Raw genomic sequence first — 18,035 nt, forward strand, 5'->3', positions numbered from 1 at the left:
CCATTTTAACCTGTGTGTGTATACATGTGTCTTTTTCTGTGTACACCACCAGTTGCTGTCCGTCTCTTTATTTCCCTTATTTATTTATTTATTTATTTATTTATTTATTTATTTCTCTTATTCTCCTCGTTCCTGCCTCTCCGCGCGCCTCTCTGGCTGTGCTCGAGTGGTCTCTTCCCATTTGTCCACTCCGTTATGGGACTCGATGTGCCATCCTCTTGTGATCTGTCTTGTGCTCCCTCCATCCTGGGGACCTTGATGATCTCCTCCTGTGGCTTGTCTCATCTCTCTTCTCCTCTTCTCCTCTTGTCCCATGTCTGTTCTTCCTACATCTTTCTGTCTAACCCCAAATCTCTGCTCTTGGGCGTCCCTCTTCTGTCTTGCTCTCCTAATAAACCACTGGTATTCTGCGGCTGGGTTTCTTTTTGGGGTCGCTGTGTCTCTCTCTCTCTCTGCCTCTTTCTTTCTCTCTCTCTCTCTCTCTCCCTTCCCCTCTCTCTCTCTTTCCCCTCTTCTCCTTTCTCTCTCTCTCTCTCTCTCTCTCTCTCTTTCTTTCTCTCTCTGCCTCTTTCTTCCATCTACACTTCCCCCCTCTCTCTCTCTCTATATATATATGCCTCTTTCTTTTTTCTTTTCTGTCTCTGTGTCTCTGCAAAGCCGCAGCTCCACACACTCATGGCGTCCCAGGAAAAATAAAAGCCACTTTCTCCTGTTTCCCATCACAGAAACACTTTTTCGTTTGCCAGCTCCATTAGAGAAACAGATTCCTGCGTCTCCGCAGGGATCTTTCCTGGAGCAGCCCTGCTGAAGAAACGCTCACATATTCCCCCACCCCCCTACACACACACACACACACACACACACACACACATGAACACAGCACACACACACACACACACACACACACACACACATGAACATAGCACACCCATCCACCCACCCACATACACACACACACACACACACACACACACACACACACACACACACACACACACACACACACACACACACATACACACACACACACACATACATCAACACAGTCACAAGCACACACACAGTCACACACGCACACGCACACACACACACACACACACACACACACACACACACATATGATTTCAGTCAGACACAAACTCTACTTTCATCCACGCCCCAGAAAGACAAGGCTACGGAGGCAACTTTCTACATCAAACAAGCACTATGAATTTAAGACCATAGATGAGTATCATAATCACATTTGGAAAAGTTATGCTATCTACACACATCTGTGTTTTGCCTGTAGATCTAACTTGAAGACCACAAATTGTAAATTTTATTGCATCTTGACTGTACTCATTGCCAGTGTTGCATGATTCTTTTAGTTAGTTCCATGAGTCCGTGCTCTGATTCAATCACTGCTTTACAATACATACATGTACATGATTCAAGAATGGTTGTGCTCAAACAACATCTCTAAACACCACAGGGGCTGTTCTCAAGGGCCAATGATGTCTATGTGACTGGTTTTTAGGAGACAACCACCGGCTATTCCCTCACGGAATCCTCACTGAAAACGATTGGAACCATCCTGGCAACCAACCACAAATGCAAGAGGCCATGTGCATCAACTGGGAGTGCAGCCTGGGCTATCATTTTTGGTGATGGATGAGGACGATGCCACAAGCACGAGCACAAGTATTTATTTCCTCCTCCAGGCTGGATGTGGAATCTCAGAGCCATGTCAAGGAGAGAGAGAACGGCGTGTGTATCTGTCATTGGTCAAACTGGCGTTATGGTGCTGTCCTGCCAATCATTTTTATGCTGTACATTCATATGGACTGTGCTGTTGTGTCTGTTTTGTACTTCAGAATTGTGTGTGTGTGTGTGTGTGTGTGTGTGTATATGTGTGTATGTCTGTGTGTGTCTGTGCGTGTGATTGGCATATGTAAATGATTGAGACAACAGAGACATTGTTTCTTATGTAAATACTGAGTAGTTACAACAACCAAAATAAAAGAATAATTGGTTTATGTTTTTTATATAAAACCAATCCTGCTTGCATTGACAATAGCAAATGTTCTTGAACTTAAAATGCTATTTAAAATGTACTTTACAAAACCAGTCATCACTCAGTTTGAATTATTACCACATGGGGGCGCATGTCGCCACAAGTACAATTTACAAAATGTGATGTTGCAGTCAATGTGTATTTAATTTCAACATGCCGATAATAGGGAAAAAAACGTTAGAGTGTGCTGGTGTGGTTTCCATATTTTAAAACGGTAGTTGTGATAATGTTTTTTGGGAAATTGATGTAGTTTTAAATAACTGACCATTTTATCAGTGGAACAGCAGCCTGCATTTTATAATGTTGCCTAGCCTACTGTAGTAGCCTATGACTGCTTCCATAGCGTTCTATTATTACCAGTTATTTGTGACGAAATATCACAAAATGTATAAAAGGAGGAGTTGGTGCCAAAGATTCTAGAGCATCTTTGGTTGGTGCTGCACCCGGGCACGGGTGAGGTGTTGCTGGGAAGTGTCCCCTGTCCCGGTTGAACATCGTTTCGAGCCGCGGACTTTTAACATCATGGAGAGGGGCGGCCATTCGCATAAAAGGCCCAAGCATCATTCTATCCTGGCCAGGCCCTCCAGAGAACATGTGAAGGTATTTGGTCAGACTTGTCCCTTTAGTTATAGCCTACACACGTTCAGGCGCATGGTTAACCACTGAAGTCGAGATACTTTGTAAGGTTAGTGGGTCATTCCGTGTCAAATCAGAAAAAATCCAGGAAAATTGTTGCTGCACCGTCTCAGATTTTGCTCTAAATTTGTATACCTAATTGGCCTAAGACCTAACTAATTTTTTGTCCCAAAACTAAGACCTGAAAACATTCTCAGAAATGCCTTATTTTAAAGGCCATGTTTAGGCAATAATATCTTGAAAATTAGTATTCCTACCCTGCCCAAACGTAAGGTGGAAGACATGTCGGTATGAATTGATCGTTAAAAGTTTGCACTGCATACCCATTAGCTTTATACAAGGGTCTTGTAAACGAATTTTTGTATTGACATGGCACCAATCATTATCATGTCTGCAAATACAATACTTTATTGTATAGACAATATTTGAGGTCGCGGCAACGAAAATCGACGTTTATAGTCATTTCGTGTATAAAGTACCAATATGATGTAGCCTACCATGTTTCATTAATACATAGATACACTTGCTTGGTTACATGCATTTTGATTCTTGTCCTTGAGGCATAATAATGATTTTGACACTATTTATTTATCTATGGTACAACATTGGCACTTTGTACACTAAATTCCCATAGATACTTTATTGATCCCCAAGAGGAAATACACTGGGCTACTTCCACATAGATTTTCAAGTGCGTATGAGGTTACCCCACATACCATTTTAATCCTATGAAAATGACCGAGAAACACAACCTTCCCTTGTTTAGTCCAATCTTCAAGCCTATTATATGTGGCGAGTGCAAATATTGGTACAACATTAATAAAATATAGCATGTAAAGCCAAAAATAATGATATACCATAAGAGTACAAAAACAAGTTTTTTTTTTTCAAATCTAGGGCTTTGTAGAAAATCAATGAGAATGCTGTACACAATGTTTAATAGTTCAGTCATACTGAGAACATGTTTGTCTTCCACCCTACAAAGTTTAGGCTACCTATAAATAATACTTTTCATTATATTCATGTCCAAACATTTCTTCCCAGATAATGTGATATTCAGGCTGTAGGGCTGCAAATACTATGAAGACTTGAACAGAAATATTTTACAGGCCTTTGTTTTTGGGACCCATTCTTGGACATGGTTTGCACAAAATCTGAGATGGTGCAGCAACAACCTTATCTGATTTGACACGGAATGATCCAGTTTCTTTTAGGATAGATTTTAAAGTACTGCTACTGGTTTTTAAAGCACTGCATGGGATGGGGCCAACATATATATCAGACATGTTTAAATTTTACATCCCCCACATACCTCTTAGATCGCAGAACAGCCAGGTATTATGCATACCTTCTACTCGCACCAAACAGGGTGAAGCTGCTTTTAGCCACCATGCAGTCCAGATATGGAACAAACTCCCTGAGCATATTAAGACTGCTCCAACCATTGCCACTTTTAAAACCCAATTGAAGACCACCCTCTTCTCTATGGCTTTTTCCTGTTTTTAATTTATTTGTATTGCTTTTATTTATTGTTTTTACTGATTCTACTATTTTATTGCTATTATTATTTTAACTTTTTCTACTATTTTATTGCTTTTATTGTTTTTACTTATTTCACTACTGTGATATATTTGTGATATGTTTTATACCTGCTTACTTTTATTTGAGGTAATGCCTGAGCTATGTAAAGCACATTGTGTCTACCTGGGGTATGAAATGCGCTATATAAATAAATTTATATTTAGCAGTGATTGCCTTGCCTAGTGACAGTGCAAATCATAGTTTTAGCCCGCATTTCCAAAACCAAAAGTCAATACAAAAAATACATGTCACAGCAGGTACACAAAATATCTTTATTATTTTGCATTTTAAAAAATATGTTAAAACCCATTTATTTTCATGATTAATACTGAAGTTACTTGCCGTGACAATATTAATTAGATTTTCTGTGTCCATACAGTGATGGCCAAAAGTATTGGCACCCATGCTAAAGTTGACTGAAAAGAGGAATATAAAATCATCTTTTGGAAATTGATCTCAATGCCTTAAGTGAAAAATGAGGAAATATCTAACCTTTAAGGACACCAATTTTCTTAGTGAATGAATAATGTATCATAAATAAATAAATGTTTTAAAATTTCAGTTAGCCTATTAGCTGGTTTGATTTGCATTGAGCTCAATGAGCATCAAACCAGCTAATAGGCTAACTGAAATAACACCCATGCCAATCTCTAGGTATGGTGAAGGGTATGTGATGATGTGGGGCTATTTTAATTCCAAAGGCCAAGGTAACTTTATCAGGATGCACAGTATTCTGGATCCATGAAATAACTGGCCTTTAAAAATAAAAATCTGCCTGTCTCTATGGGAATTTAACATAGGGGTGGGAATACTTATGACCCCTGTATTTTAAGGAAGAACATTTATTTATTTATGATACATTATTCATTCACTAAGAAAATTGGTGTCCTTAAAGGTTAGATATTTCCTCATTTTTCACTTAAGGCATTAAGATCAATTTCCAAAAGATGATTTTATATTCCTCTTTTCAGTCAACTTTAGCATGGGTGCCAATACTTTTGGCCATCACTGTACAAAAACATTTAGCCTAGTCTCTTGACCGTATTCTTTCTATACAGCAGAGCAGTAAAATGGAAGGATAAAAGTCTCTTTCTTGGGAATGTATAATGCATATTCCTGAGAACTGAGATGGCCTCAGTGCAACAATAATGTCTACTTAAAACAGGTTAACCTAAATGTTTTTAAAAAGGGACAACTTGGTAGCAATCGTTTTAGTCAATTACCGCAAGCCCTTCAGTGTCAAAGACTGATTACAAGTGGCAAGTGACTTTGTTACTGCCCCTCGGTCTCAGTTCAAAAAGTGGGAAAGGTCTTCTCGTATCTCCGCCTCATCCCAGGGCCCGTGGATGTTGTCCTTGTGCCTCTGTAGGCGCACTAGTAACAGAGGGCAGATCAGGGTGAGTGTGAGGAGGGCAAATGCGAACAACAGAGCTCCTGTAGGCCAGAGGGAGCCCAGGCCCATCACTCCACCAAATGACACCAGGCTGGCTATCCAGGGGAAACTCCAAGGGGCGTGCTCCGTCAGTCTGTGCAGTAGACAAGGCCACAAAGCGAAGACCAGCAGGGCGCAAGTTAGCATGGCAAAGGTGTGGAGCGCCCCTGGCAAACGCGATGCCAGGCAAACGGAAGCAAACAGGGCTGCGTTCAGAGATAGGCTACCTGGGGGACTAGGCTGGGCATAAGGGAAGGACACCAGGTGAGCCAAGAGCATCATCGCAGACATGGCGTACACGGTGTCTGTGCTGACCGATTCAGTGAGAGTTTTCAGCACTGGGGAGAAGCCAAACGTGAAGGCCAAAAAGATTGCAGCACTCTGGAGATCGGCCCATGATGTCCGGTCATCGCTTCTGCTGCCACCCAGCACCTTGTAGAGTCCATATCCCACCAGGGAACTCAGCAGTCCGGCGGACAGTAACGTAGAGGGAGAGAGGTGTCCTTGCTCCATGTAGGACCACAGCGTGACAAACAAGGATACGCAAGACACCTGCTGGGACACGAGACCAGCCTCACGCACCACATTCCAGTATCGGTACTGACGAACTCCGACATTTCGCCTCAGATCTTCCAGGAAGCGGGGGTCAACATAATTGTCCGGGTATGACTGGCGCTCGTACAGGACTTTGCGCCAGAGGACTGCAGGGGGAGCACCAGGACCGCTATCGGCCCCCATCACCTGAAGAAAACGGTCAGACATTAAATGTCACTTCCATCGCCCATGTATAACTATGCTTTATGCAAACAGAGACTGGTTTCCATCAAAACAGCCGGACATCACGAAAATAAATAGAAACCTTAACTGTACAACCAATAGCACAACATTAGGATGTTTAAAATAAGAGAGCCGTGAAACCGGAAAGACTGGAACAGTGCTGGCTCAATGCTAACCGGTTAACTTAGCTAACAACATATTACTGTTTTTAACGCTTGGTGAAGAACATCACTCCGTAGCTTTTAGTTCGAGCCTTTACTTTCCTTGAACGTCGTGAAAACATTTTATGTGATAGATGCAAACAGTAAATATGAAGTACAGGAGATTATATTACCAGAGGGGTGGTTGTCCCTTTCTCATTTCCTACTAAATCTCTGTAGCCTACTACACGGAAGTGACATCTATGTGAAATATAAAATGGTTAAGACGATATAGGGACCTCTGCCGTCAAGAGGTGGAATTGAATCAATATAAACCATAGTCATTTATGTATTACTTATTTACTGATGCATTCATGTCTTATTTCATTTTTCACTATTTTAAGATTAAGAACTATTCTTTTCCAGATGTCTACAGTGAATATTTGTTGTCCTGAACTCCAAAGTAAACTCTTCCAACCGAGAGGCATTGCAAATGTCAGGTAGAGGATTGCAAATTTGAATGGATGTTTTCAAGTCCTGTCATCCCTTGTCTCATGATGTTCTTTTGTGCACAAGCTACAACTCCATGATAAGACAGAAGACTTGGCCCAGTGCTCCTCATCTGATTCGTGTAGTCCAACCCAAAAACACAGAGACAACCATTCTGCCTACCATGGTGAGATTTTATACATTGCCTCACATTTGCACCCTTACAAGGACCATTTATTTGGAAACAGGCAAAAGTCTGGCCATTTGGTGAATCTGGACAGACATTGCATCACTCTATATTGTAGTAGCCTCACAGAGATGATCTGTATCCTATTTTGTAGTCTGTGATCTCGCAGAACAATTCTACTGTGAAGCAGACCATGGGTCACCCTGCGGCTGTGTACTACGGGAAGCTGCGTCGGGGCAGGTAAGGGAAGGGGATGCGGTCGGGTGGACTGAGGAGACCATGCAGTTGATACCGTAGGCAGTGTTTCCCCATACATTGACTTATTTGTGGCAGCCCACCACAATATCAACATTGACCACCACACAATGATTTTCCAGGTTGTGCTAAACTGTGCTTAAATCTGGTTAGCATCATAACCACGCTGCGCTAATTTGTTAAAAACTGTTGCATTCAAGTTAATTCTGCAAATCTACCACCACAAATAGAATTCAATTCTGTGGGAAACACTGGTAGGTTACACGATCTGTAGTGTGGTTGAGGTGTGCTGGGATATGTGGCTTGTGTCTCTCCTAGGCTGAGGCCCCTGTGCCTTGCTGTTGTCTCTGGCCCCACTACAGAGCAGTGTCGGGGTATAAGGCCACACTTCCACCAAAAACACCCAAAAGCTCCCACCCAGAGGATCCCTCATAAAAGGTCAGAGACAATACATTGGGGGCTATTCTATGTGAACTACATTACATAACTGTACTATTACAGTGATGTAACAGTACAGTTATTACATCACACTTGGACTGTAAACTATGGGTGCGTCCGTAAATTGCCACTCTGAGCACGTTCGTAAATTCGGAATTATCATCTATTTAATCAGAGCTTCACACTCTCGGAGCGTCCAGAGTGTGTCAGATTGAATTAACGAACGTACCCCTAGCTTACATTTGTGTCTAGAGAGCAGTAATGACCATTTTGTGTTTTACTCAAGTGCTTTGATGCATTCCATGAAATTAAATACAATTCATAAACACATTTTACAATATGTTAAGATATTTTGGGCAAAAACAGTGCTTTGAACATCAAATTGAATGAATCGAACTGAATTGTTTTCTACATAATTGGAAAATTAAGTTCTAGTATCTGATATTTGCCGTGAAAAATACTTAAATTGTTGGAGCAAAATATAACCTGTACCAGATGTCACGTATACTAAGTAGATCAGTTTATGGACAATAATAGAATTAGGACCTTTATTTTAGAAACTACAATCTAAACTTTTTCATGAAACTGTCTGTAATTCAACACAATTACACCAATTATTCTAGTATAACGATTACAACACTTAACTGTCAATAGGACAGGTTCCTCATTTATAGTGAAAATGGGGGTGTGCTTAAATTGAGGTCCTAAACTAAGGTCATGTTTGTGGGATGAATTGGTTATGCAGAAAGAAATTACTTCAACTTCAGAGGCCGATATAAAAATGTCTTAAAAGGGTTTTATTATGACTTGATGGGATTCAGATGAGGATGGCTGAACCCACATAGTTCATCCGTAACAAATCCACAGGTGATCCCCCAGATTTCTCTGAGGCAGTCCAGCAGCAGCCACCTCAAGTGTTCACAGCTCATGAAAACAAACAAAAAACACTGTTTTCCAAAACCTTGACAAAAGCAAGACAGTTTCTGTTAAGTTTAAAATGCACCTATATGAACTTATAGTCTTAGTTTTTTTCCCATTTTCCCATTTATTTCTCCCACGAATGTCAGTTCTGGTAAGAAGTAGAAATTGGGACCTATTCAATGTTTTTACACAAGTTACAGAGGTTAGCAGTAGAGTAGCAGTTTTGCCAAGAGTCAGAGGTAGGACATCTGTGTGATCGCATCGACAGTAGTTACTTAGATATCTATTCAAGACACCAACAGCATGGGAAGACAAGTAACAGACTTAGTCTGCTCGCCTGGCACGTCACACCATGTTAAACTGTCAGCGCTTCACAACTTATAGCAGACACTCATCATCACTCCAAAGCCATTATGAGGAGAATTATAAGGACTGCTCTTTTACCATCACTACCATTACAAGGGCACTTGGGACTTCATACAAAATTATAGTTTCTTAAAGTATTTTATCTGGCATCACACACATTTATAAATTCCAAATCACTAAACTAGTTTTATCATGAGGGAATACAAAAAGCACTCATGGTTCATGCTCTCTGACCAGTACTTGTCTTTTGTGCATGTTTGTTGTTCTGTGCAGCATTTAGGGCATTTCCCCCTTTCATCCACAAGATGGCAGCATGGAGCAACATTTCATATGTTGATCAGAACAGGAGGAAAGACACACAAAATACCCCAATAAACTGCATTTATCCCTACTGTATTGTCTCTGGTACGGTAATATCCCCAGTCACACCACAGGTATCTACTACAAATTAGTTCTTTACAAGTCTTATTTATGGACAGAACTCTGTGTACAGAATGTATTGCATGAGCCCTTGTTCATCAATGGGGATAATGTGACTAAATATTACTATGGAAACAATCCAAATTTGGCCGTTTCAGCAATTTGTCCAGCTCACATCTATCATGTTAACTTAAACAAAGCAGCAGTCAAAGAATCAGCAGTTAGTCAAAACATTTTCTGTTACATCCTTCATTGCCATGTTAGAGCTTGTGTGCTGTCTATTATATTTATGCAAGCTTGCATCATTCATTCAATCCTTATCACTCGACAAATGTTAGAATCCTAACCAATGAACATCATAAATTAAAAAACACCATCGCCTTGATCAACTGAGCACTCCACAACAAGAAAAAAAAAAAAAAAAGTTTCAAGAACAGTTTCAGGTTTGGCATGGCAACCAAGAATCTCCCTCAAACCCCTCCCCCCATCCTAAGACTGAGGAGTGGCGACCATGGAAACACACATATAAGTATAGTAAGTATAGCCTCACTGCCACACAGACGTGACTGACAGACAGGCCCCCTGTGCCAAGGAGGGGGAACCTGACGCCCCTGTCAATGCCAAGTTGGAATGGACGCTGACCACATGTAGGTCAGGCATGACAACGAGATCAGTGACTTAGTTACAACAGGCAGACCTCCTTACCTAACCTAACTCCAGCCAACAGCAGAGCCCTGCTGGCCAGATGAACGCCTCTATGCAAAGAGGAACCAGAGGGAAGCCAGCTAATCAGTTTGCAGGCCAGAGGACAAACAAGAACGGGTGTGGCGGTCAGTCGGTGTAATCTGCCGGACCATGGGTGTCTGTAGGCAGGACCCACATTTAGACCATATTTGGCAATTTACATGTTAAGCGTAACATCTACGAAGCATAATATAGAGTGTGGCTCAGTGCTACCATTAGGCAGGTGCATACTGCATATATACACTTGTCTTAAGGTGACAAGTTTCCCAGGATGACGTTCTACTGCAGTGCCTCAACTCATTTTCACTGATGAGCTCAACTAAAAAAAATTTTTAGGATTGGCTTGAGCAATGAATGTGATTTTTCCTATAGGGCATGGCACAGAAATGTAAAAACGAGTTTGGGGCACATAATGAATGTGATTTTGCCTATGGCACAGAAATGTAAAAACGAGTTTGGGGCACATAATGAATGTGATTTTGCCTATGGCACAGAAATGTAAAAACGAGTTTGGGGCACATAATGAATGTGAGTTTGGGGCACAGCACAATGGCAGCAGCGAAGGTCTGAATGAAAAAACAAAGGTGTGGCACAGAAGACGTAAGAGAAAACAACAAAGAATGGGGCAGTGCCATCGATCAGTGCCAGAAGAGTATCCACATAAAATCCAGAAATAACTTTCCCCATCACCCTAATACTAGTATGTTCAAAAAAAAAAGTTTTGCATAATTTGTAAAAAAAAAGAAAAAAAGATGCTTGTTCTCTAGGTATCTGTCTGAATCGCTTTCCTAAGTTTTGTAACTTTATAACCCTCCGAGGACAAACATGATGAATGTGTAGAAAGCAAACACCAGCATAGGCCCCACTCTCATTACTGTCGTGTTGTAATAATGTGTAAACTGAAACAGTGCGTTGACCTTTCGGGTAGAAATATAGAAATTTGGGACTGATTGTCTTCGTCAGGTGGGAGTGGGGTAGGAGAGGAGGAGGAGAAACAGGAAGAGAGAGAACCCCCCATCCGCAGTGGCTAGGAGCAGCCAACCAGTGACCTTGTATGTGTGTGTGTGTTTGTGTGTGCGCGTTACTCTTTCAAGTTTCTTGATATGTCGCCATGACGCCAATGATGCCAATCGTCCCTCCCTGGCATGAGCAGCGCTGGCGAGCACACGCTCGGGTTTACGTCCGAGTCGCCCTCTTGTCCTCAAAGAGGCTGCGTAGAACGTACACCTGGATCCCAGACACCACCAGCACGATCACCAGGTTGGTGCAGGACCACACGTTGACCCGCTCGTAGTTGCTCTCCTGCAGGTTGCGGTCCCGAGCCTCGAAGGCTCGCAGCACGGTCTGGATCTGCAGACTCTTCCCAAGCCGGGCTTTGACGCTGTTTATTGTGGCCTAGAGGACAAAAGAAAGAGGCGGGATAGTTAACAAAGGAGATTTAAACGGCTGAAGCACTTTAGATGGGGTTTAGGTCTTCCTACGGGTGTACTTGCCAAATACTTTTCTTGAATGAGCGCTGTCCTCTTTAAAGCTTGGCGTGCAAACCTATTTCTAGTAGTGTGGTAGTAATCTATTGATAACAATCTACTGGTATCTCATGGGACAACAGTGACTGAGGTTGTGTAATGTTTGCACTGCGACTCGCTGTCTCTGAGTCTAGCATGATATCTTTAACAGCTGCCACTGTTTACTTCCTGCCACTATTGTTTACTTTTGACAAATGACGCTAAATCTAGAATATCAATGACTATTTCCAGTATGGGAGGTATGGGGTATTCTAGGCATGTATTCTATACAGTTCAGGCCAGGACCCCATGTCTTTGAGGGAAGGCTGCCATCATGTCTGCATCCGTATGTCTATCAAAGGTCACGAATAGTTAGGTCACATTGACACCATACACTACGCAAAACATTCTCGTGGCTGAAATACCAAAAACAAGGTGGTCAAAACCTCACAGCTTATTCAGTACACTGACCTTGGCTATCCAACATATCATTGACAGACAAAAACACACAGGCGCTGCTTTGCATTATCTCCTCAGAGATTGTACTTTCCCCTAGCCATCTGCAGCACACATGCTTCAGACGTGTAGTGATCTGGGTTTTGTGGATTCTAGAGCATTCTCACCATAATGTCTTCCAGCTTCATGTCGAGCATGTCGGTGCCATGGACGTACTCCTTCCACTCCTCAGCGTTGTCGGTGTCGCCCATATTGTCCAGAATCAGCTCAAAGAAAATTATCTTCTCTGACACGGTGCTGAAGGTGTTGTCGAAGCAGATCATGTAGTCTCCGTCATGCGTCTCCACTCTGCAGGAAGTGCATGCAAACATGATCCGACAGTTACGATGAGATGTGGGTAAATACATGCAATTCTCAACTGCAAGGAAGTGGATGTTTATCAGTAAATCTAGGAAGAAGAGTAATGTGCAGACACATACGTGTGGACTCCATCAGATTTCCTGAAGTCACTGGCCAAAATTTGCCCATCAGGTGATGACAGGTAGAAGTCCACATCTAAACCTGCGCCATCGAGCACCTGTGAAGCACAATCATATCATGCACACGGAATCAGAACAATACCCCTGTCCAATCAGCCACTACAAAGAGTCACTACAGACCACCACCTAATAAAAATTATGGAGGCTGTCAGACTGATGATGCAAGTTTACCAATTCCGCTCTATGACAATCTTCAGTCATAAATTGAATATGGTCAAATGTGAACTTTATTTCGTCATCAGACTAAGCATTAACCAAGTGAAATGAAGGACATTGGGCATAGATGAAGCAATTCTGACATTTCACTTCTTACACGGACTTGAAAACACACTGGCACTCCTCAAAACTTGGTTTCATCACCCAATAATTTGTCATGCCAGCCTCTCACATAAATGAGATAACTTTGACGAAGGCAGTTAACCTAACGACATAGGATAATGTCTGACTTATACCCCTGAAATGAAACGATTTCATGTATAAAAGAAAATATTGATGTCAGTAAAGGGATCCTCTTTCAGGATACTGGCCAACAGGTTACCAATCCAACCACTTGTGTGAAAGCATCAACTACGGTTACTAGGCTAATAGTGGGCCAACGAGCCTATCTTCAGGCATGCCGTTTAAACACACAACCACACAAGTCATGGAGTAAGGACTTAAGAACTTTTACAAAATGCAACGTTAAAAATTAAAAACTGCAGAGACGTCAACAAACGTCAACCTAAATTTCATTAAGTTAGCAAGTTATATGAGTTAAACTTAAAATGAATGACTGGTAATGAACGGGAAATAAACTGAGCGAGTTAAACGTGGATTACCTGGTATTCAATCTCCAGGGAGGCGTCATTCTTCATGGTTTGATAGAAACATTCCTTTTGACCAGCAGGAAGAGTGAATGTAAAGTCACTGTCTAAAGACTGCGAAAAGCCAGCTACCAAAGAGTGCTTCGTCAAGAACACCACCGACAACAGTAAGAACACTCTACTCTCTAGTAACATAGTCTCACACGGATGTTACTCTAACTATTACACGAATAATACTCCAAAACCTGGAATAAAAAAAAAGCTACTGTTCCCAATGGACCTCCGAGTAAAGTTAACAAGATAGACGACTTAACACCATAGACAGTAAAAGAAAGCTTAACACCCGTCAAAACTTCTAGGGATGTACAGCTCACCGAAAGTCGATGGGATGTTGAAACGTAAGGACCCCACGGAGAAGTGTGAGAATTAGGCAAATCGTAATGTTGTATGGTCTAAGTTATAAGGTAGCAGGATGTGCTATATGTATGTCGAATATATCAAATTATTATGAAATACATTCAAATCTGTGATTAAATATTTATGAATTTTACATTACACTCAGGCAACGTAAAAGGCAGCTATTATGAAAGGTATGACGGGAATTGTTGTTCTTTGGAGGACATATCAAAACTTTTGAAGATGTGCATAAGGGAGGCCTATTCAAATGTATTTTTCACAGCAAATATCGAAATAGCTTGATTTCAGTTCACTTTTTCACTTGGTCAATATTCGCCACATGGTCAATATTAGCCTACATAAAACACAGAGTAAGGGTAGCCTAAGAAATGCTTTTTTTAAGTGGACATGTAGTAGTTAGGTGTAGTGGGTATACTGTGATCAACTTCAAATGTTAATACGTATCCTTGCCTATTTAAGTGGGTATACTGAGATGGTGATGCTTTTTAAGTGGGTATACTGCGTAGTCCTGCGTATCACGTCGTAGACTACACCACTGCAATATTATAAAATAAGACCTGATTATGTTGCCGTCTGCATAGGCGTAGACTGATGTTATTGGAATAACAGGCCTGTAGCCCATAACTAACGCCGCGCTGTGGTAGTGTCAGTCTGGCATTTCCATAAAATGATGGAGATATTGACTTGGTGGCTAGATATATCAATTTATAAAAAAATCTAAAAGCTCTAGCCACCAATAGGTCAGGTCTTATTTTTTTCGATATTTTTCTATTTTTTTTCTATTTCTTTCACCGTCGAAGGTGGGCTTTAAGGTTAATAAAGGTGGTCCTTAAAGTAAAAAACACACTTTGGGGAATGTTAAGATGTAGGTAAGAACTGTCAGATCATTTTACTATTGTTGGAATATTTTAGCAAAGAAAATAAGGATAATGTTTTGTAGATGCTACACTGAAGCGGGTACCTGTACCTGTGTATAAATACCTGGATCCGAATGTACTGTCAGAGCATCATGTTTAGAGAAATTTAAAGTGGTCTACCCCAGCATGAATACCCTAACCACTAGGCGGTTTGGTGTCTCACGTTTTTCCACGTGCATATACAGTTAGCACAGAGGTACATGTCATCATCACATGAACCCCTGTTTGCCGATTGCAAAATCATTTTGTGGTAGATATTTAGATTTGGCTTGCTTATCAAATGCTGACGCGTCCCATGACTGTGCCTCCAACTCATCTTGGATCAGGGATGTGGGCGGGGTTGAGTAACGTCACAGCTCGGCCGCCGCTGGCTTGTCCCATTGGCTGAGAGCGCAACCGCAGCAGTGCTAAGCACAGGAGAGCTAGTGCAACAAGACCAGTTACAGAGGAAAGCAAGCGAACGAGCTGTTGGGGTCTGATGTTGCAATATTCATACAAGGAGAATATTGCTTTTGTGAAGTGACACACACCCCTGTTATTTTAATATTTTTAAATACTTTACGTGGTTGTTGATAAATAACAGCTCGTTTGCACTTCTACTGTTTATACGCTGTTAAAGAGACAGAAATACACAAAAAAGCGAGGATGTTGGTCCCCGCGGGAAGATAATGAAGAGGCTGCGCGTTTTGTTGGTGTGCCTCATTGTAGCTCTCCTGTGCTGGTAAGTGAACTCGAACTTAATGATATACCTCGCTTGTAAGAAAGGGACATCTTTAAACGCACACCCACGACATGGTATTGCTGTAATTACATTCACATACTGAGGCAAAATGTGCTTGGCTTAGTTGTGTGAAGTGGTGTTTTGTCATTAGCCAGCTAGCTTTAGCCAACCGAGTTGAGCTGAAGGGGGATGCAATGTAGTACAAAATGTACTACCAGTAGTGGGAGGATGGCGACTGGATCTGAACTGGGAGAGAATTCCTGTATTGAAACGAAGCTAATTTTTTGGAAGTCGGTTCATGTATAATTTTAATTTCAGCCATTTTTTCCTGTCACACTTATTTTGTGACCACCTGGGATTGTTCTGTCTGAGCTTTGGTTACAGCCCAGCTATCTTGTTTACCAATGTTGACAATATATGAATGTTTATTGACAACAAATGATACCCTATCTCAGATTTACACTGAGATTGGCATTAACAAGTATAACCTCCAAGTCCATCTAATTCCAGTAAAAGAGATGGTAAAACAATTTCTCACCAACCAACTTTGTCAAAAGAGCTTTTGTTTGGCGAAATACATGTTTCTATGTTGCACATATTCACTCATAAAAAATATGATACGAAAAATATTGAAAAATATTCATCAGCTGTAAAGGATCATGACCCCTCTGATGAACCATGTAGGGTATTTTAATGGCCATTGTCCTATACACATCAGTCTTTGGTGGTGGATATGTAGACCTAACCCACCTGGATCACAGGTGGGTTTAATTGGACTTTGTCTCTACCTTATAAGTGTCTACTGTCCTGGTGACATGTGGAGGATGGACAGGTGGTGGATTAACCCAAGTTGTGCGCTCACTAAGGCAGGGCAGGCACTGACGCAGGCCTCAATACCCAACATGAGCTGCAAGAAAGCGATTATGACCACAGCCAGCCAACGCTACTGCTGGCTGTAAGAGAAGGGGTGTAGGCCAAGTTCTTCTGGAGTTTGGTGCTAGTGCTGGTCAGGCCTGGCCTGTTAGGTTTCTACAAAAAGTTCTTCGGGATGTTTTTCTATTTTGTTGTTTCAGACTGCTCTGTCGCAGTGCCATCAGCAAAATGTAGCCTAACTTAACATGGAGTTGTTTAGTGTCTGTTTCACTGAATTGTGTTTCTCTGTTAGTGTACAGCATTGAAATGTATGATCCAACAGTGCTAGGTTATACATCTTAGTGCATGTTTGTTTTTCTCCACAAACCATTTGAGGTCTGTATGTGCCATTTTGCTGCAACTAAATGTCCCACTAAGTGGGTAAGTGGCATGGTAAACTAATATGAATCTCTAAGTGGCTTTCCCCCTAACTTTTCCAATCAAATTCAGGGGACTTAAAAAGCCAGCGTTGCTCGTTCCAACATGCTTGTTCAGTTTGACCTACTTCTTAGTCCTAAGAGAGAGACCGGTTCTAGACGTGCAGCAGTCTAAACACATATCCTACAGCTCTTGTTGAAATGTCACTCACGATAAATCTGTCAGGAGTGTCCTTAAACATGTAAGGTACATGGCATGAGATTTGCATACCAACTGAGGTGTGATTCTTTGTGTATGCTCAGGTGCAGTATAGGTCTGTAATGCCCCCTCACCCTATAGGCTATACCGGAGCAGGGCTATGTCAGACGAGCCCTATAACCCGAGGCTTTCATTGATCACTCTTGAACCCAAATACCTGCAGAAGCACGTGCTTTCTAGAGAGGAAGCTACACCCCCTATTCCTCTTTTAACACACACGGGGAAGCAAATTAATGTGGGTGGGTTAGTAACTGTCTGGTTCTGTGGAATTTTTTGGACTGAATAACTATATATATCATCATATAGGCTAATACATATGATGCATCACCAAGTACTATTTTCAGGAGCCTTGCAGGTGTGCTAAGAGGGGTGGTGTCCTCTTCAAATCCTGAGTCAATTTACACATCCTACTAGCTTTACTGAGTTTGAGTGTTCCTTATAATTGCTTTAAGTGCATGGGTTTAGTGAAGTTTGAGCTGTAGACTGAAAATGTTTATTTTCATCTGTCATCTTAATCTTTATTCTCTGTGTGTGTGTAATGCTCTGTACAACGCTGCCCCCCCTTTGGTATACAAGCATACATTTAATCTTATTTCCTGAATTTTTTTTTTTTTTTTTTTTTTTTTTTTTTTTTTTTTTTTTTTCTTCTTCTTTTCTGAGCTGTTTGTTGAGAGAGTTTATCTGCTCTTC

At 41.4% G+C, this 18,035-nt stretch overlaps 4 protein-coding genes across 9 annotated transcripts in view; 2 read left to right on the forward strand and 2 right to left on the reverse strand.

Moving 5' to 3' along the window:
* The window catches only part of dnm3a (dynamin 3a), a 45,690-nt gene extending 36,024 nt beyond the window's left edge, over positions 1–9,666 (forward strand). For 4 of the 6 annotated variants that reach the window (XM_048251511.1, XM_048251516.1, XM_048251515.1 and 1 more), the window contains 6 exons: positions 1,517–2,653; positions 7,046–7,119; positions 7,196–7,295; positions 7,450–7,535; positions 7,869–7,988; positions 9,549–9,666. In XM_048251511.1, coding sequence (XP_048107468.1) covers positions 1,517–1,556 — 40 coding nt within the window. In that variant the 3' untranslated portion in view covers positions 1,557–2,653; positions 7,046–7,119; positions 7,196–7,295; ... (1 more) ...; positions 7,869–7,988; positions 9,549–9,666. Of the gene's footprint in view, positions 1–1,471; positions 2,654–7,045; positions 7,120–7,195; positions 7,296–7,449; positions 7,536–7,868; positions 7,989–9,548 lie in introns of all 6 variants that reach the window. The other 2 variants (XM_048251514.1, XM_048251513.1) reach the window with 2 other exon arrangements.
* pigc (phosphatidylinositol glycan anchor biosynthesis, class C) lies at positions 5,218–7,673 on the reverse strand. Its single transcript, XM_048251518.1, has 2 exons — positions 6,814–7,673; positions 5,218–6,443 (listed from the first exon to the last, which is right to left on the reverse strand). The coding sequence occupies exon 2, from the start codon at positions 6,438–6,440 to the stop codon at positions 5,559–5,561; it is 882 nt and encodes a 293-aa protein (XP_048107475.1). The 5' UTR covers positions 6,441–6,443; positions 6,814–7,673; the 3' UTR covers positions 5,218–5,558.
* Positions 8,765–14,112, reverse strand: tmed5 (transmembrane p24 trafficking protein 5). The gene is made up of 4 exons (XM_048251519.1): positions 13,758–14,112; positions 12,880–12,977; positions 12,568–12,748; positions 8,765–11,834 (listed from the first exon to the last, which is right to left on the reverse strand). The coding sequence occupies exons 1-4, from the start codon at positions 13,935–13,937 to the stop codon at positions 11,616–11,618; spliced, it is 678 nt and encodes a 225-aa protein (XP_048107476.1). The 5' UTR covers positions 13,938–14,112; the 3' UTR covers positions 8,765–11,615.
* Positions 14,113–15,491: 1,379 nt separating this feature from the next.
* The window catches only part of suco (SUN domain containing ossification factor), a 47,270-nt gene continuing 44,726 nt past the window's right edge, over positions 15,492–18,035 (forward strand). Inside the window, exon 1 of the mRNA XM_048252909.1 lies at positions 15,492–15,797. Coding sequence (XP_048108866.1) covers positions 15,745–15,797 — 53 coding nt within the window. The 5' untranslated portion in view covers positions 15,492–15,744. The remainder of the gene's footprint in view (positions 15,798–18,035) is intronic.

This window comes from Alosa alosa, chromosome 9 (genome assembly GCF_017589495.1).
Source record: "Alosa alosa isolate M-15738 ecotype Scorff River chromosome 9, AALO_Geno_1.1, whole genome shotgun sequence".
Classification (NCBI taxonomy): domain Eukaryota; kingdom Metazoa; phylum Chordata; class Actinopteri; order Clupeiformes; family Clupeidae; genus Alosa; species Alosa alosa.